The 19794-nt window shown below is 42.0% G+C and overlaps 1 protein-coding gene across 2 annotated transcripts in view; it reads right to left on the reverse strand.

Moving 5' to 3' along the window:
- msi2b (musashi RNA-binding protein 2b) overlaps positions 1–19514 on the reverse strand; it is a 123983-nt gene extending 104469 nt beyond the window's left edge. For both annotated transcript variants that reach the window (XM_044033056.1, XM_044033055.1), the window contains exons 1-5: positions 19325–19514; positions 17332–17372; positions 17045–17126; positions 16626–16710; positions 14810–14851 (exon numbers count right to left, since the gene is read on the reverse strand). In XM_044033056.1, the coding sequence (XP_043888991.1) occupies positions 14810–14851; positions 16626–16710; positions 17045–17126; positions 17332–17372; positions 19325–19386 (312 nt within the window). In that variant the 5' untranslated portion in view covers positions 19387–19514. The remainder of the gene's footprint in view (positions 1–14809; positions 14852–16625; positions 16711–17044; positions 17127–17331; positions 17373–19324) is intronic.
- Positions 19515–19794: the final 280 nt, after the last annotated feature.

Raw genomic sequence — 19794 nt, forward strand, 5'->3', positions numbered from 1 at the left:
TACAGAAATAAATAAAGGTGACTCCTCTTGAGGAACAAGTTTGTGAACATAAATTTAATATCAGACTGAATGCTACTTCTGACACAAAACAAATCAGATTGCCGCCATTGAGATTGATATAATAAACACACATTTCATTTCATATTTTGCAGATAAATCAAAGGTGCCTCTTGTAAAAAAGGAAACATTTCCTATCACTGCACTGAAGAGTCAACATCCCATTTCAGTGGATACTTAGTACAGGACATGAGGTGCATGCTGGCTGTCTTTCAACATTCAACCTTTTAGGTTAGGAAAACAAGCCTGTCTCCTGCCTCTGATTTAAGGCATGCACTGTCACAGTTAACGCTCTCCCCCCCCACACCCCACACACACACACACACACACACACACACACAGAGTGAAAACCCTCTCGGACACAGCACTTGAAGCGGAGACAGTGAGGTATTTCATCGCCACATGACTGAGCTTTGGGATGTTTGCATCACGGTGCTTCCGCCGCTGAAGTGGATCAGTGTCTGGTGTTCTACCTGAGGTGGCTTTGACAAGTTGGTCTTTATTTTCTCTTCCCCCGACTGGTGGGGAGATGAAACTGGGAAGTTCTTCTAAAAATTCTTTCAAAAAAGAAGACTTGTTTCGTCTTGGTCTGAGACCAGGCTGCTGTGGTGTATTTTTTTCAGCATGCTGGCAGATCAGATCAGCTCCATGTCCTTAACCTGGGGTCAATCAGTGGGGTCATGTCCAAGAGTTCAACCTTCTCACTGTCACTGTAGTTATTGATAAGTACGTTTGGAGTAGAAGAAGCTATAATACACAGTGTCTTTCCACATGGACACAGGATGTCCGGCTTCATGTCTGTCCCCAGGGCATGGGCTATGGCAGAAGGCAGCAACATCCTTTTTACAAACCCCAAGGGCACAGTCAATCTGAGGGTCCTTCACACCATTCTCTATATAACAAACAAGACATTGCAGGACATGAATAACCTTCACACACGTGGTCAAGTCTACAAAGACCACACACACTGAAGCCTTGGGTCTCACCTAAGGCAGTGTGGTTGGGCTACCTGTTATCTACTGGAGCCACTGTCAGACAAGTTGGTCTTCAGCAAGGTTCCAGGAGCTCAGAGCATCTTTTAGCTGCTGGGCAATGTGCTCCCGCTCCCCCCTCCCCTGGTCATTGAGGAGGTAAGCTGTTTGGAGGCAGACACTTTGCAGAGTCCAGTCGCCATTGATAAAATGCACTGTCAAATGATTTGGTCTGACCATAGGTCTGTCAAATAAAACTTTCACGTGGCAACTTCAGCCAAATGCTTGTTATTCGATTCCAGTGCTACGCTGATGACACACAGCTATATGTCAAAACCAACTTTCTCCAACTGAACAGTTCCAATCAGAACCAGTCACCATCCATAACCAGCATCACCTTCTCTGGTCACAATATCCCCCCTCTCTCCTCATCAGTAGGGTTATTGAATATTGATCGAAACAACGTCACGATCTTGACCTTCGAAAGCAAAGGTGGAATTGAGGATTTAACCATGCCTCCAGTGTGACGTCCTTTTTTTGATTGTTTTTTGATCGTCTTAAATTGACCATTATAATAAACTGATTGTACATAGCAATGGTGACATAAAATGAACACTATCAGTGTTTATATCGATTCTCTTGAAGACTTGCATTCACAACCAGTGCGTCTACATGCGTGTTAAAAGTCCGATTTTAGTCAGACTAAGACAATAATTCGGTTTACTTAATGTCATGCAAACACTTCAGTCCGACTTCAATCAAGCTAGTCTTAGCCGGACTGCCATGCCTGGATAATGCGACTCATGGTCCAATTACTCCTGCATGTATACACTTAGTTGGACTGGAGTCAGACTTGCAAAAGCTACAGAGAAAGACCCACTTATCGACTGACGAAGAGACAAGATTTACTGTATTGTACTGTACTGGTTTGCGTTTCCGTCACATTAAGGTCAACAGGAAACTGTTGAAACACATCCAATAAATGGATTGACTTCTCCGCATGTATACTCGGACTCAGCAAGTTGTCCGATTGCCTGACTCAGTCAGACTGCGGCCTTAGCTCGACTAAACTTTGATTAAAAGTCTATTCGTGGCTCAAAGGAACAGCAATATTTCATATCCAACACACTGAAGATAACATTCACCTGGTATCTACTGTGTTTTCATATAGGTATATTATTTATGACACAACCCCAGCACTGAGGACGCACATATCACAGCACGATTTATTCAACAAAAGAGACACCTGTGTAATGAGAATGATAGCAAATGAATGTAAAGGAAAAACAAGAGCAAAAATAATGCATACCAGGATATCACGCAGGACGTTATATTGAAACAAATAATGCTTCCAGACCAATGCTTTAGGGAAATTCATACAAGACGGTTAGAATCTGCAACCACTCCAATATCAACCTGCTCTTATGAAACGCAGCGAGTACAGAGCAGGGTGTGTCGACGTTGAGAGGATCAGATATATTTTTGTCTATTAAGACACCGAAGCAAACAATAACACATTGATAAGATCCATCAGAGACTGCCCATAGAGCCGCTCAGCTGCTTGTACTTTAAGCCACTTTGAGTGCTTGTTGTGTGTAGGTGGTGATTGCACTATTCATCTGCCCTACTCGGTAATTACACAATTACACAAAAGCACAGCAATTGAGTGGGTTACTGCGGGAGGCTGAGTGTGTCTGAAAAAAAAAGAAAGAAATGGTGTGTGTGTGTGTGTGTGTGTGTGTGTGCAGAGTAATAAAAGACAGCAGAGAAACCCCAGTGCTTTGCAAAGACTTTATTACAACTGTGACCCGACGGTAAACAGTGTAGGATCATGATTATGAAAGTGGATGTTTGATACTGTAGTCCACCACAGGCTGTACATGAGGACAGAAATGCATTCCATCAGTTAGCATGAAAATGGCTCGGTTGGTAATAGATCAGTCAGCAGGAAGAGAAAGGTCAAGCAGGACATTTAACACCAGAGTCCTTCTTTGAACCACACACTTTACAAAAAAGGGACTCTTACACTTCTGGATTGCAAAACAAACTCCTGTTAACACAAAAACACCTTAGCCTCAAAAATGTCCTGCTTATATTTTAGCCAGAAAAATGTCCTCTGACAATTATTCCAGAATAACTTTGAATATCTGGAAGTTATTTACAATTTACTGCATTTTACAAATCCAAATGAAGTAAAAACAAAAAAATGGAAATTGATTTTTAGAGAAGGAACACCGCAGTTGTCACATGTTAAATTACAATTATGAACAGTATGAACATATTTGCAATAACTCAACGTCTCAATGTGCAAACACAGGACAAAAAAATGGAAACTATGTAAAGGCGTTTTCCCACTCTCGCTTCTCTGGCGACAAAGACGCTGATTCGTCGGCTTCCTGCAAAAGCGCGAGTGAATTTACCGCAATAACCACAATGTTGACTTTGACGTGCAACTTCTCCGCTTTCAGAAACCATTGACTTTTTCCCGATAGCACGAACCGTCGCGTTATTACGGTGATGCGAAGTACGCTTGTGCAAACGTGTCATTGGTGATACACTCGGTGTTAAAGGGTTAAGAAGCCGCCAGATTTACAATATGACCTGTGGTGTTCGGATCTCCTATTGTCCAGTGGCATTTCCACAAACAGTGAATTCTACTGCTGAAAACGCAGATCATTCAAAAGTTTGAGGGGGTAAATAAATGCTTCTTGTCCCCACCTTGGCCCTGTGCTTCGGCTGCATACGCATAAACGCTCCCACAGTCAGGTTTGATAGTATTGGAGTCAAAATGGAGAGTGATCTAAACTCAGCTGTGCACTGGCAGCTTTCAAGGACAGCGTGAGCTCTGCAGGCGGACCTTTAGCCTCAGCTGTCTAGTAATCTGGATGGAGTTTGACATCTGACTGTTTGTTTCACCTTGACTATTGATGCAACTAGCCATTCTGAAAACTAATAATAAAACAGCCAAATCATTTGTTTCAAACTTTCACTGGTTCACAGGGCTCTTCAGGTTTTTTATCTGTAGTTCTACGAGGTTTTGAAGAGCTGCCTCCCCTGTGTTTGCCCACAGTGCGTTTGCCCCTGGTGGCACAGCATGTAAACATGACTGCCACCAGGGTCACAAGGAATAACTGATTTTAGTTATCCCAAGACTATATTTGTTGTTCGACAAGTTTGTCAACAGCTCTTTCTCCCACGTCAACGTCCATAGAGAAAATCCTTTTGTATCATTGAGGTGAATATGAATAAAGGTCAACACAGGAGTCATAAGATAACACATTTGAACTTACTAATGGAGGCAGCAGTTGGTTAACAGCTTGTGTGCGTTGATGTAAAATGGCTCATTTTACATCAGAGAGTAAGTGGTTTACAATCGTAACTCTAAACATTGAGAAAAAGCAGCGAGTGCAGCTTTTAGGTTGTCCTTAAAGCTGCACTGCATTTCTTTTAGTGCTTTTAGGGATTTAGTGCCCCTGTTTGGTCTTTGCGAGCAGAAACGATGCGGCATCCTCCATCGAAAAACGTTCTGTTGAACAACACAAAATGATTTTCTCTAAGGACTTTGATATGGGAGAAAGAGCTGTTGACAAACTTCCATTTCCAGCATGAAAAGGCTGTCGAACCACAAATATATTCTTGGGATACTGAAGACTTCAGAAGGAGCAGATTTTTCCTTTCCTTAGGATTCTGGTTGCAGTCATGTTTACATGCTGTGCTGGTCACAGTGAGATCTTCGTAAGACACTGACCTCATAGAACGACACATAAAAAAAACCTGAAGAGCCCTTTAAAGGTTTTACTGGGCCATTGAAAGTTTTAAAAAAATGATTGCTCTGTTGTATTCTTAGTTTTCGGAATGGCTCGTTGCATCAACGGTCAAGGTGAAACAAGCGGTCAGACGTCAAACTCCATCCAGAACGCGAGACAGCTGAGACCACAAGTACGCCTGCAGAGCTCACGCTGTCCTTGAAAGCTGCCAGTGCACAGCTGGGTCGCAATTTTGTGACTCATTGGACTCAAGCACTTGTCTGCATCAGCAGTCCTTTAAAAGTAGGGAGTCTGACTGAGACAGCAAATGTAAAATGTAAATCTTCAGACGTAGATCGCTGCCTCTTGCCCGGGAGGCACCGAGGAAGTTAATGCATGTGGCGCTAAGGGCCCGGAGGACGCAATGAGACGATTCCTCGCGTTTAAAATGCATTAACCATAGCGGCCATATCTAAGGCATGATGTCGCGCCTTGGTTCTCAATCTGTGGTACGTGTACCACCAGTGGTACGCAAGTAAGACGGTTCTACTGTATATACCAGGGGAATGTGATCAGAGTGGAGCTGGAGGAGTTTTTTATCTCTCACTCCATCTTAATCTAATTTTTCTCTGGTCTGAAGTACATGTGAGGAAAATAGGGTTGGATACCAAAAGCTGGTGCTTTTTGTGCCAAATGTTGGTACTTTAAGTGTCTGAGAGAGCGCGAGTATGTGTGAGAGCGTGTCGCAAGACTATGAGAGCACGACAGCAATAATGGCGAGCCGAAAGTGGTCAAAGTGTGGCTGCATTACGCAGATGTTTGTTTATTTATTTACTGTTCATAAATCTTCTTAATAAAAAAACTGAACCTGAGAGGTGTAGACTTTGTTTTACAATTAAAAAAACATTTTAAAAAGTACCAAAATACGGTACCATTTTGTACCGATATTCCAGTATCGGTTCAATTATGACCGGTACCCAACCCTAGAGGAAGAGGAGGATGATGTGCTCAGTATTTTCACATTACTCATCTTTATATGGTATATTCATGGTGTCATGATAGAGTCAATATGAAACAGTATTATTCCAAGTGCTGCCAGTAATAATAACAAACAACCATTTGGACAGTTGTTGATTATTGAAACAACAAATCTATCTAACCGTCTGATCAATCAGAGCTAACGGAGTCGGCATGACAAAAGCATCGGTCGTCAGATTGGTCGTTTGTCAGCAGAGGTGGGTAGAAAGCGAGATGACTCACTCCTACGTTGTTTAGCTCCACAGCGCGAAAAAGACGCGCCACAACAAAATTATTGCCAATTAACGTCATTGGCAACTGAACACATGCAAGAAATGCATTGCCACTCAAAATGCTGTATGTTGCAGATTCATTTACACTAAAGGGAAGGTTCCCCATTAACGTCAATCAGCTTTTATGGGAGCGATTCGTCTGTAATGTAAATCCACACTTTCAAACCTGCAGCAGAGCGGCTGTATCAGGCCACCGTGACATGTCCTTCAGTCACTCCGCTGCTGCCCGCTAGATTGCAGAACTAAATGAGACACATAGACAGAGCAAAAATTGGATGGTCGCTCTCACTGAGCTCGGCAGAGTGAGTGAGACTGCTGCTGTCTCTCTCTCTCTCTCTCGCGCTCTCTCTCTCTCCCCTTGTCATTCTCCCTCTTGCTCTGCCAGTAATCCCTCACTACTCTAGAAAAAGTGGCTCTAAATTTAGCATCAGATTTATCATGCGGCAGGAAAACCTGCAGCAAACTAGACAGCCAGCCAGAGAGAAAGAGAGTATGCACACACAAGAGTCAGAGAGAGAGAGAGAGAGAGAGAATGGGTGGCGGGGATCGCTGACAGACAGACGCCGTCTATCACTCGAGTCGTTCAGGAGCAATCAGACATCTCAGCTCTGAGTGGCAGCCAAGAAGAGCAGCAGACAAGCTCTCTACTGGGGAAAGAGGCCCCAGAGGCATCTTAATACAAATTCAGACTGATCTATACAAACTTAGCATTTAGTATAAGGTTATCCAAAGGCACTAAATCAGAAGCAGCTGCACTTGGCTGTGGATTCATGAAGACGTTTTGCATCAAGAGGCAAAGGAAAGAAGAGGAGCAAAGTAATGCAACATTAGAAATACCAGAGAACTGCTCAACTGCTTATGAACTGATTTTTTAATAATTCAACCAATTTCTCCTGATTTTTTAAAATGTGAATATTTTGATACAACAACAACAAAAATCATTCCAACTGATTAATTTTGACATTTGACAACATCATTTTGAGGTTTGGGAAACTTTGATCAACACGTTTCAACATTTTCTGACATTTTATGGATCAAACAACTCACTCACTCAATTGATCAGTAAAAAGAAGAATCCATCCATTTTCTACTGGGGAGCTGTGCCAATCTCAGCGGGGTACTCAGTAGAAGAATTGGTGATTGTAATATTTGTTTATAAAATCACAGTATCTTTGTGTTTGCCACTTGATTTTACTGTTGTGAGACAACTTTTCCCATGGGAAATGATATTTGTTTGCGTATTGGAAACTGCTCCCTGTCACAAAGTCCACAGAGTAAATCATTAGTTGTTGATCCACTGCTGCCTCCATCAGTCATTCCACATGTGTTACTTTGTGACTTGTGTGTTTGAACCGCTTTGTTCGGAATTAACCAAGTGACACAAACTTACCAAATGAGGCAGCAGTAGGCCAACAGCTCCTGGGTCTTTTTCTCTGTGGCCATCGGTGCAGAAGAGTGAGTAGTTTCAAACTTTTGTTTGCCACCAAAAAGAGTTAAACGCAAGATAAAATGGGGTTCATCCATCCATTTTTACCTCCTTGTGTCAGCGATGAGTCAGGACGGCACCACTGAGCATCTTTAGTGAACCCCGTACCAATCTGGTGCAAGTTGCACAATTTATTGGTGACTGGATTACAGCTTAAGTAAGAAGCAGTTTAACAGAACAAGAAATAAAGCCTTGAAGCTTTAACTCATGTTTGTGTACCACAAGTAAATGGGCTGTTGTGCAGCTCGTGTCGACAGCTTGGTTAATTAAAATCAAAGTGCATCTGTTTTGTCAGATGTACGTCTGGAAAATGTGCCGACGAGCAGATTTTAATCAGAAAAAAAAACCTGCTCTTACAGACAACGTGTGCAGTATAATGCAGCAAAATGGGCTTTCAACAGAATGGAATACAGCGCGGTGCACGACGTCTGCAAGGATAAGAAGTCATTTTAGCATGATTTGGTCCTTCACGTGATAAAGGCTGTGATTTGTACAGCTTCCCTTCCCACTGCTAACAAGAGCAAACCAGCTTCCTGTCAAATGATCCATACCTGCAGCCTCCTGGCCCCTGAATCCCTCTCATCAAAGAGGGGGTTCACCCAGGCCTGTCTGCTCGCTCTCTTTGAAGCAGCAGATGAGGATGTGTGTGGGCCGAAACAAGCACCAGGGCACAGAGACTACATCTTCCCCCATGCAGTAAGAAAAAGACACCCGAAACAAAGGTTTCCACTTGAGAAAATGGGGGCTCTCTCTCTTTGTTTGAGCACATTTGTTCAGCTGCTCTCCTCATTAATGTCACTCAGCGAGAAGGTACTTGTGGGCTGACCGAAGCAACGCCTTCCGCCTGTTGCTCTTGTGCACTGTAAACCGCTGTGTGACCCTGCAGCAGATATGAGATCAGTGAAGCAGTGCATGGCCGTGGAACACTTAACACGACTCGGGCCTCTTTGAAGACCAAAAATATCTCTTCTGACTTCATCACCCCACGGTAAAATGTGTTACTAGCCACCTTTTCCAGATTTGAAAGGTCAGCTAATTCTCCCTCTCTCTCTGATACACTTTCTCTGTGCCAATTTAAAGTATAAGCTTTTACAGTCTGTTATTGTTAGCTCGTGTGTTTCTCATTTTCACACACAGTCATTAGCTGAAAGAGAAACAGCTGTGGAGGAGGTTTGAAAGTGGATGAGGAACAGCCACACACTGCTACCGTGGGGGAGGTTGTGGTTTGAAGTCACGGGTCACACACTACGGTAAGACTGAGTGCAGCGACAAGACACACGGGTCGTTATACTACATCAGCGAGGCAAACATGTCAAAGCAAACTGGCCTTCAAGACGTGCCGTTCGAGCTCTTTTGATGAAGCACAAAGAAACGGGCAGCGTTGAGGACTGTGGACGCAGCGGTCAGCCGAGGAAACTTACCGCCACGTGGTCCCAGCTCACCTCTCCACGGTTTGGTTGGTTTTCCATCACAATATAGTTCCTCCTCAACCACAGCACGGCTGCATCAAACTGCCCTGACTTCGTTTTACACACACAAACGGGTGACTTGTTGTTTTGCGATGTACTGAATCATTAGAATCAGTTCATTAAAAAGATGTTTTGGTACTTCCTGCATGACCGGACTCCGTCTGACACACGGCAGGGATTTGTGATGCAGCTCGCCGGCCGCGCTCGCACGCTAAATACACCAGACTCCTCTGTTAAATACTGAGATTTTCAGACATTTCCTTGTTAAATGTTGGAGATTAAGCCACATTTTCAGGACTGTTAAGTCTTTTTAACTGATGTACAGTTCGATACTGTTCGGTTTGATTCCTGTACCACGTCACACTGACCTATCAGTGGCCGGCGGTCTTGACAACATCACATATAGGGTCGCCACAGCTCGCTTGGAACGTCGCCTGAGCAGGTACTAAAAAAAAATAAAAAATAACCGGGTACTAAGGCTAATGGAAAAACAAAATAACCGTGCCCTGTCGAGGTGAGGCGAGCTGAGCCATAAGCCATAAGTGTGACAGATTATACCCATCTGCTGTCTAGCAAGAAGTGGAAGAATTGCATAGAAAATGTTGGCCTCCAATGAGAAATTAAAGGCAAGCAAACAGCGCTATGCACGAAAAGAATTGATATCTGTGAAAGCATTCTTAATTTACAGCACACCCGCCTAAAACACCTGTACTGTAGGTTCAGTGTCTACAAAAATAAAACAGTTGTGTAAATGCATGAACACAGAGCTAGAGCTGAAACAATTAATCGATTACTAAATTAATAGACAACTATTTTGATAATCGATTAATCGGTTTGAAGCTTTTTTTCATGATTAAAACAAGATTTCCGATCTTTTAAGCTTCTTAAATGTGAATATTTTCTTAATTTCTATGCTCTGGATAACAAAGAAATCATTAAGAGTGAATCATCAGTTTGTGGACAAAACAAGACATTTGAGAACACCATCATTTCCAGGTTTGATGAACACAATCAACATTTTCTGACATTTTATGGACCAAACGGTAAAATAATCGACAGATGAATCGATTATGAAAATAACCGTTAGTTGCAGCTCTACACAGAGCACTGTCGGAGTATTTCATCACTCCGAAAGTTTGGCAAACACATTATGGATTTGGTTCTAGCGTAATCGTTTGAAACTCTAAAGGTTGCTGCCATGCCACACATAGTTTACATATGTCAGGTTGAAAATCTAATCACGATCATTATGGTCTTGTTCACTGATAGCATAGAAAACAGGCGGGGCACACCTTGGACAGATAGCCAGTCCATCACAGGGACACATAGAGACAAACAACCATTCACTCTCACAATTATGGTCATATTGGAGTGTCCAATTTGCCTAATCCCTATATTGTATATTTTTGGACTGAGGGAGGAAGCCAGAGAACCCGGAGAAAACCCACACACACTCGGGGAGAACATGCAAACTCCATGCAGGAAGGCCCTTTTCCGACCACTACCACTACACCAACCATGCGACCCCATAATAATGACCTTACTAAACAAAATCAATTACTAAATATTAATTAAAGGTCCACTGGGTTCAGGGCTTTGAGACAGTGTGAGTAAATATTACATCGCATGTGCGACTAAATTTGCCGCTTCTTTTAACATAAACTAGGGCTGAGGCCAAAAGGCTCTGCATCAAGGCGGAGTTTTACTACCATGCATGACGAAGAAGAAGCGCAAACACAATGGAAAGAAGGCAACACACACTCACAAGCAGACATTTTACAGGCTGCAATCTCCTAGCAGTACTGTAGACATAAATCTATAACAGAAAAATCTATAACTATGATAAACACTGACAGCTGCTGTACCAGTGAGGAGTTCTGTGTTTGTGTATTGGTTTTGGTTTCGGTGTTCAATCCTGTGTCTTTACTCAAAGTTACGTTCGGCCCGAGGAACTGATTCTGAACATTCAGATATACAAACCTAGTGTTACATTGATTTTATTTGTTTTTGTTTTGCCAAAATATGTTAAATGGGCAAATCAAACAATTGCAATTTTTGTAAAATCCAGTTGGTTTGTTCATTTTAAAGAGAAGCATTTAATTTGAACACTGTGAATTTACAACAGCACATTGGAACTCGTGCATTTATTCAAGTAAATATCCCACTTCCCCACTAAATTGCCCACTTGTGCTCCTAAAATGTTGAATTCATCTTTATAGTGAATATACTACCTGTTAGAATTTCTATCGAAGTGAATAATTATTTGCTGAAGAACAATTATTACTATTAATAAATAACTACTCACTGAAGAATAAAAAAAAAAAATCAGTTGTTCCGCTACTGAGATGAGCAAAGAACCCAGAATGCCACTGATAAAAAGTTGCCTGTTGTATGACTCAGCTCTGCACTGCAGGCACTTACATCACACTGACTGAAAATAAAGCTAGCGCACTATCTGCATATATTACACTGTACATTATTGGCCAACAGGCATAATGCTAAGCAAAAAACAACTTGAGGCCGAGTCTGACACGATGTGATGAGAAGGGTAGGATTTGCCACATTGTATAAAGATTATGCATAATTGTATCCTGTCGACATGGACACCAACTAATAATTACTTTAAAGTGTGTTTATTCCATTCCATATAAACCAGCGACATGCTGCGACTGAAAGGTACAAAGAATGACATTTGAAGGAACAGGTCCAGGACACAAGGCGCTGTTTAACCTTCAGCCTTCCTCCACTGTGCACAGCCCTGCTATCTGCTGCCCCCCCTTGTATTGTTGTCCATGTCCTTGAATGAGTCTCACGCTTATTCGGATAATGAATGCAAAAGTTCCCCACCTTCACCGTGAAAAAATGGCTCTCACACGCCGGAGGGGAAATATCAACGTTTGTGCCCAAAAAAAAAATTATATATATATCAATATATATAAAAAAAATAATAAATATATCAATATAGCAATGTCAAAAAAGATTTCATGCCACATAATATTTCCAGATAAAACAACCTGTGAGGCAGAGTCTTGTCACAGTATTGATCGGTATTAAGAGAAGCCACTACAGTCACCTTAATCTGCTGTGGAAGAGGAAGAAGATGAGGAGGAGGAGGACATTTGTGAAGTAAAGACATTAACCAATACATGATCAATGCTGGGGGAGCTGCTGAGAGACCAGAGAAAGGCAGACCCTAAAGGTACAGTATGTCAGGTTTAAAAAAAAAGACTGTAACAAGATACGGATTTGAGGCCATAGTAACCTTTAAAATCCTATAGGGATATTGGAAAAACTGCTCGTTTGATATTATAAGATTGTATATGGACGTGTAGATGACATTTCAAACAACACAGATGTGATTAAAGCACTAAAATGTTGCTCGTGGGGACTTTAACAGAAGTTGTGTTCTTGTGTTAGATAGACACCGTTACGTACCGTATATCTTCCGTATAGACCCTTTCGAGAGCTACGACACAGAAATGTGCGTACGTGCAGTTTGGGGTCAGAATACACACTCGTGCCATTAACTTGTACAATAGTCCAACACATAAGATGTTTACTTGTAGCGTAGTTGTCTGTGAAAATAGAACCATCAATGGCGTCAAGAAGACTGGGGGGATGCTACTGCAGTCCAAGAGGCTCGTGTTTGTAGTGCTCACTTAATTTCATGTTAATTAATTTAATTTTTTACATTAATTTCACAGGAAATGTGTGCGTCAATGCACATATGTATATGAAACCTATGCTGCCTAAAGTTATGTTGTGGTCTTGGACGTAGCTAGCTTGTAGTTAGCTGCCGGTGTGCTAAAAACACTCTTTGTAAGACTTCTTGGTTTATCTATAAGGTAAGAGTGAATAGCTGGCCACTGGAGATCTGGCCACTTGCTAATATCATCTAGCCCAGTGGTCCCCAACCCCCGGGCCGCAGACCGGTACCGGTCCATGGGTCAATTGGTACCAGGTCGCAGAGAAAGAATACATAATTTACCGTAATTTCCCGACTATAAGCCGCTACTTTTTTCAGCTTATACAACGGTGCGGCTTATCTATGGATTTTTACAGCTAATGGTCACCAGGGGTGCACTATCAAGGAAACACAAGAGCGAGACAGACAGTTTGCGCCAGATAACGAGAGCAAAACGAACCAAGTGAGCCCAAACGCAGTACGAGAGACAGAAGCCACTTGACATCAGTGTGAATCGTGCTTTTAAAGTGGCACTACGAGTTCAGTGGGAGGCATGACTAGCGGCGTTCACCAAAACTGGTCGCATGCGAAGAGCAACTTTTGCTCAAGTCTGCCAGTGGATCCTGACAACAAGGAGAAGTGTGAAAACATCCACGATCACCAACGGGTTTCGAAAAGCTGGACTGCTGTGTGATGATGATGATGACGGCGTTACTGCTGTGTTGGCACTTTTCGGAAAAGATGCTGGTTATTTTGTTAAGTAGCCGTGTTTCTGCACCTTTACTGCCGTGTTACAGGAAAGTACTTTTAAAAACAAATTAAATTGAGCCATTTAACGTTATTGCCTCGTAAGCGCTGTAAGCTTTGTTTTTAGTTATACTGCACTACTGCGGTACTATGACTGCAGCGCACCGTTGTATTATTTGTGCGCTGCATGAATGCCGTTCATCATGTCAAAGATGTGAAAGTTTGATTGAAAGATTTATTGTGTTTCTCAAATGTTTATAAATGGGACACTTTGCGTTCCCAAACAGTCATCTCTGTCCCGACAATCCCCTCCGTGGTAGCAGGAACCCTTATATACGGTAATTAAACATATATATACATATATATATGTATATATGTATATATATATATATGTATATATATATATATATGTATTACATATATATATATATATACATATATATATATATATACATATATGTATTACATATATATATATACATATATATATATATACATATATATATATATACATATACATATATACATATATATATATACATATACATATATACATATATATATATACATATACATATATATATATATATATATATATATATATATATATACATATATATATACATATATCGCAAACCACATTGCACTGTGAGGAAATTACACACTCAGTACATCCTCTTTACCGGCCATTAGAACAGTTGTTAAGCTCCACTTAAACAAGTGCGCCGCCTCACCTAAACAAGAAAATATCCCATGCTGGTCGTGGGTTCAACAGCAACATCCCACATCAAAGAGAGCGAGATCTCTTCAATCCCTCTTCACTCTGCAACCACAGCGCCCAGAGTGACAACAGCTCGCTCGCTCTGTGTGATAACACACTTCAGCAATCACAGCAAAACAAACAGCGCTCCGGATGCATTCATGCGGCACACGTGCACCAGTCGTCAAACTCTGTCTCGTCTTAACACTGCTCAGTGTTTTCGAGCTCAACAAAGGCAACTAAACCTCAGCATCATCCCTCTGTGTGTGTGTGTGTGTGTGTGTGTGTGTGTGTGTGATGCTGCAGTGGGCTGTGAGGACACATTTTGATTCAAACGTGTTTTTGTAAGGACATTTTGACCTTGTGAGGATGTTTTGTCTGGGCTTCACTACTTTCAAGGGCTTTTTGAGGATAAAGACCTGATTTTATGGTTAAGGTTAGAATTAGTTTTGAGGTTAAGAGTTAGGGGTTATGCATTTAGTTGTGATGGTTATGGTAATAAGTTAGGGAATACATTATGTCGGAGTATCTTGAGTGTGTGTGTGTGTGCATGCAGGAAAGGATAAAGGTCTTTTTACCTTGGGTTGAGCACGTCGAGGAAAAGCAACTTTAGGGTCAATCTGCGGGAGGAGGAGGAGGAGGAGCACAGGATGTTCAGTCAGCAAAGACACGGAAACAAAACACTGTAGGACGACATCAATTCTCCCAATGTGACATTGTGACATCATTCTCTACACGTGCTGCCTTCTCATGGTGCGTTCACACCGAACGAGACGGGATGCAAATTTCACTGCAGTCGTGTGCACAGGGCGTCGCTAATCCTGGGAGCCAAATCCCACGAAGACACAAAATTCCTGTTTAGTTTAGTTTATTTTGCACACACACAAAAAAAAGGAAGGAAAAATAAAAATATATTGAAACAGAAGCTGCAGGCTTAGGTTGAAATATGTGAACTCCAATATTAAAAAATGAAAAAGAATTAGCATGATGTGATGGTGCAATGTCCTGACACTGAATCAGAAACAAAGGCACTAACGCCTCTATGATGGAGCCGTTTTTATTTTTCAGTGCAAGTATTTTGACAAGATAGAAGAAATCCTCTGATTCAACACAAGGCAGCAGTTCAAAATGATCTGACTCTGAATCCTTGTCAGTCAACAATGTTCCAAAACTGACATGATGACTATGATACAGATATCAACTTTTACTCTCTTTCACTAATCCATCTGTTTAGATTATGTTCCAACGAGAAAAGGAATAAGGAGCTATCAGATTTTCCATTGTATACTCACACAGTATATTAACCCTTTAACACCTAAGACACCTAACACCCAACACTTTTTTCTTGCTTATTTTAAACAGAAAATGTGCTTTTGCCCATTTTTCCAGTAGTTATTTACAATTTACTGCATGTTAAAATAGAGTATTAACAATTTAAAATGAAGAAAAACAGGTTTTATGTAAATAAAACACTGCAGTTTTTTTTTTTATTTCGATTTTGTGTGTAAATTTGAAATTTCAACAGCATTAAACATATTTAAAACAAAACAAATGTGAGTTTTTGTCTCAATGTCCTGCTTCCTGCAAGAGCGCAAGTGAAATTACCGTAATAACCAGATGTTTAGACGTGCAACTTCTCAGCTTTCAGAAACCGCCGCGTAATTACGGCAGTGCAAAGTGTGCTTGTGTGAATGTGTCTTCTGTGAAGTGGAAGGAGGGGGACAGATATCTATATTTTATTATAGTACTCATATTGTATTTGGAAGGACGAGGTCCTCCTTGTCCTTGACCGCCAATATCTAAATAATTAACATTTTGCCCCCAGTGTGATCAGTGTTCTGAAGATATTGTGTTTACAACCCAACACGACTGAGATTTGATTGCCAGGTTGGAGTGACCCTGGCCTTCCAAAATGCCACCAAACATTTGCTGAAAGCCTGCTCTCATGGTGTTCCTGAAATATGATCGTCACGAGGCAAAACATACGCCGGTGAACCTTTGACCACCAACCAAGTAAATTACAACGATTCCCCTTAAGAAGCTTCAGCTAATATGGTTAAAGGAATATGGATGGACAGACAAACAACTAAAAAGGTGATGCCTTTAGCCATGGCTGACAACATAAAAAGACAAATATGAGGTAACTATGTTTTCATTTCCTGTTTTTTTTTTGTTGTTTTTTTTATTATCTCACTAAAACAGTTGGACCTACTCAGGAAATCAAACTGCTGGGTTAATTGTGTGTGTGTGTGTGTGTGTGTGAGTCAGCTGAGCTCTGCTCCCACCAAGTGCTCGTGAATACGATACACACACACACACACACACACACACGGCTGAACAGAACACAACACACCCACTGTCTCTCATGCAATCAGAGTGAAAAGGTGAACGTACCCTTTTAGAGTCTAGCTCGTGGAGCGGCTGCGCTAAGACTTTATCGACGCCGGCAGCGTCCGCAAACGTGATGAAGCCAAAACCCCTGCAGAGAGACACCAAACAAAAGCACATGACAATCGTAACGGTGTTAATGACACACGGCGTGTCTCATATATGTGTGTCTCATACACGTTCTGCTTTCTTTTTGCCTGAAATGGCATTTTAAATTAAAGCGGAGTAGTGTGGATGTAGCCTTAAACAGATTAAACCCCCCCCCCCATAATAAATGGCAGTAGAGTGAATATGTTCCGTCGCTCCATGGTCAATGTCAAACTGCATTACCCGTCATCCCATGAATAATCACTCCAAAATGCTTTCTCCCCTCTCCTCCCTCCCCCTTTATTTTTGCAAGAGAGGAAACGTTTCTATTCATTTACCTGGAGCGCTTTGTCGTCGGGTCTCTCATCACCATACATTCTCTGATTTCACCGAATTTACTAAAATAATCTCTAAGGCTGTCTGTGGAGGGCGGGGACAAAAACAAAGAGACAAAGTGGTTAGGGGTTGATTTCATTTATACTTCCATACGTTAAATAAAAGAGATGAATGTGTTTTGTCGGCAGTGACTGTCTCGGTGATACACAGGGGTCAAGTGGAGGACACACACACACACACACACACACACAGAGAAAGAGAGAGAGAGAGATACGGATGCTGTTCGTACCTGGTGAAGTTTGCCAGCTGAGGCCACCGATAAACATTTTCCTGCCAAGAGAAAGAACAACAGAAGTCAGTCCAGGTTTTTGTCATCGGCCGTTGATGTTTAGCGAACAAAGACTATTTTGAGACTTCAGGATTCTTTTTCTCTCACTTGCTTTGGTATCGACTAATGCGTGTTCACATTTTGGAGGTGGTGCGTCATGAGAAACGCAGCCATGTTTTATGACACTTTGCATCTTCCTTTCCCCCTTGCCTCCTCTTCTTCCTCTTTCACCTCCACCTCACCTCCAAGTGTATAATCCCTTCATATTAAAAAAGTAAGACTTTTTTCACAGTCTTAAAATAAGCCTTTTATTAAGCTTCAGACAAAGCACTTGCTTTAGGGAGAACGCCATCACTGCACTGCCGTGTTTCCACAGCAGCCTACGGAGACAAACCAGCCAGAATGTGTGCTTTTTTTTTTGCATTTTGAAGCGGAAATTTGCGCAAAAACCAAGGACAACTCCGCCCACATTAAGCCAATGCAGAAAAACCAATGAAGAAGAGGACGAGGATACAGCAGAGTGATTGGGAGACATGAGTGTTTACATCCTGTCTGGTGTGAGTAGTTCCCTGACGTGCTTGAGACAGGGAGGGGCGAGTGGAGGACTTCCTTCATTTGACGGAAATCTGCAGTCTCACCAATGATGTCACTAATTCTTACACACTGGATCATCCCCGCATCCAAATGACAACAGAGGTCCACTAGAGTCCTACGTGGACTAGAATAGGGGTAGAATATTTGAAAAATTGTGCTTCCCAACCTCAGCTGGGTCTTGAGCCTTGGTCCGAGGCTTTAAAGTGCAACAGGACTTCATTCCCAGAATGTAAACAGTGTCCGCCATCAGGACCAAGTGTCACTGGTGGACAATTTTTCAAAAATACTACCCTTATTCTAGTAATACAAAGCTAAATGCAAATCAGGGAAGTATTCCTTCTGGTGCCCACACGAGTCGCACTCAAAGGGACATACAGATGAGGACAAATCCTGGTGCACTTGACTGACCCTTGTTTCAGAATGAATGGAAGCGTGTGGAAATGCAGAGGCTTCAAAAAGTATGACCCAGGTCTAAGAGTGGCACGGAAGACAATTTGAAATCCATTTTTGAGCAGCCGGAGCGTTCAGACCGAGACACAAACACTTTTCAAACCACCTACAATTTTGTTTGTTTTTTACTGTCAAAACTTACAAAATAAACAATCTAGATGGCACTTGCACATGCAGAAGAAAATTATATGTATATATATATATATATATATATATATATATATATATATATATATATATATATATATATATATATATATATATACATATACATATACATATATACATATATACATATATATATATATATATACATATATTCTTTTTCTGGCAGTCTGAACAGAGAAGTAAAAGGCTGCATGAGGTGGTGTATCTGTCTCTCTGCTGGAGACCTGCTCCATTTACAACACCTGAGTCAGGGACACAGCCACAGTCTCTGAACTAATACCATCAGTCTCAACTTCACAAAGTGGTTCCATTGCATACACAAAAAAAAAAAAGAATCGTCTCCTCAGTCCTCGTGTCAAAACGCAGCCGGAGCGTGTTTTATGTAAATACAGCGCGACTAAGCGGAAGAAAAACTGTGCCGACTTAACCAGACAAAGCTTTAGATTCATAAAAGCCCTCCGTGACTCATCCTTTACCCCCGCACTTTTACCAACAAGTACAACAGTGTTAAACTCCCAACATTTCCGAGGGAAGTTTGGCGTGTGATCATTCCAAACATGCATAAATATGGGATATGGGTAATAGGGCACATATGGGGACCCTGGCGGGAGAATATTCAGCAAAAGAGAGCCAGGCCCGTTTGAAGATAGAACCAGGTTAAGACAAACGGATTCACTTCAGCATTAACGGATCATACGTAACAAGCGCGCATGTTTCCGCTGACAGGCTGGAGTCACCTTACCCGGGGTCGTGTTGCGGATCAGCCGGGCTTCCTGACGGTGCTTGGCTGCCGTCTCCTTCCATGTCTGACCCAGGTACAGGCAGTGACAGGCGGACACAAGCAGACGGTGGGGTCGGCAGGTAGAGCGGAGCGGATGGAGCTCCGGTGTCAGTGAGCCGGGGGGGATGCAGGCAGCGCTCCGTCCGTCACACGTGGGATCAGTCCGGTCTGTTCTCTCCCTCCCTCCCTCCACTGTCACCGACCAACCACGCTGACGTCAGTTTTCCACAGCCCGCCCACAAGGAGCACAAATGCAGATGTGCATTAACCTGGAGTTCTTTCAATGACGGGCAGCGTCGTATATTTGCGAGAGGATTCCTGCACGTTCATGTGACTCACATGCAATATTTCAATCAATCAATCGATCGATCGATCTATCAATCAATCAATCAAAAACTAAGGAGATATTGAACACTTTGCAAATGAGGACT

This window comes from Solea senegalensis, linkage group LG8, assembly GCF_019176455.1.
Source record: "Solea senegalensis isolate Sse05_10M linkage group LG8, IFAPA_SoseM_1, whole genome shotgun sequence".
Lineage (NCBI taxonomy): Eukaryota > Metazoa > Chordata > Actinopteri > Pleuronectiformes > Soleidae > Solea > Solea senegalensis.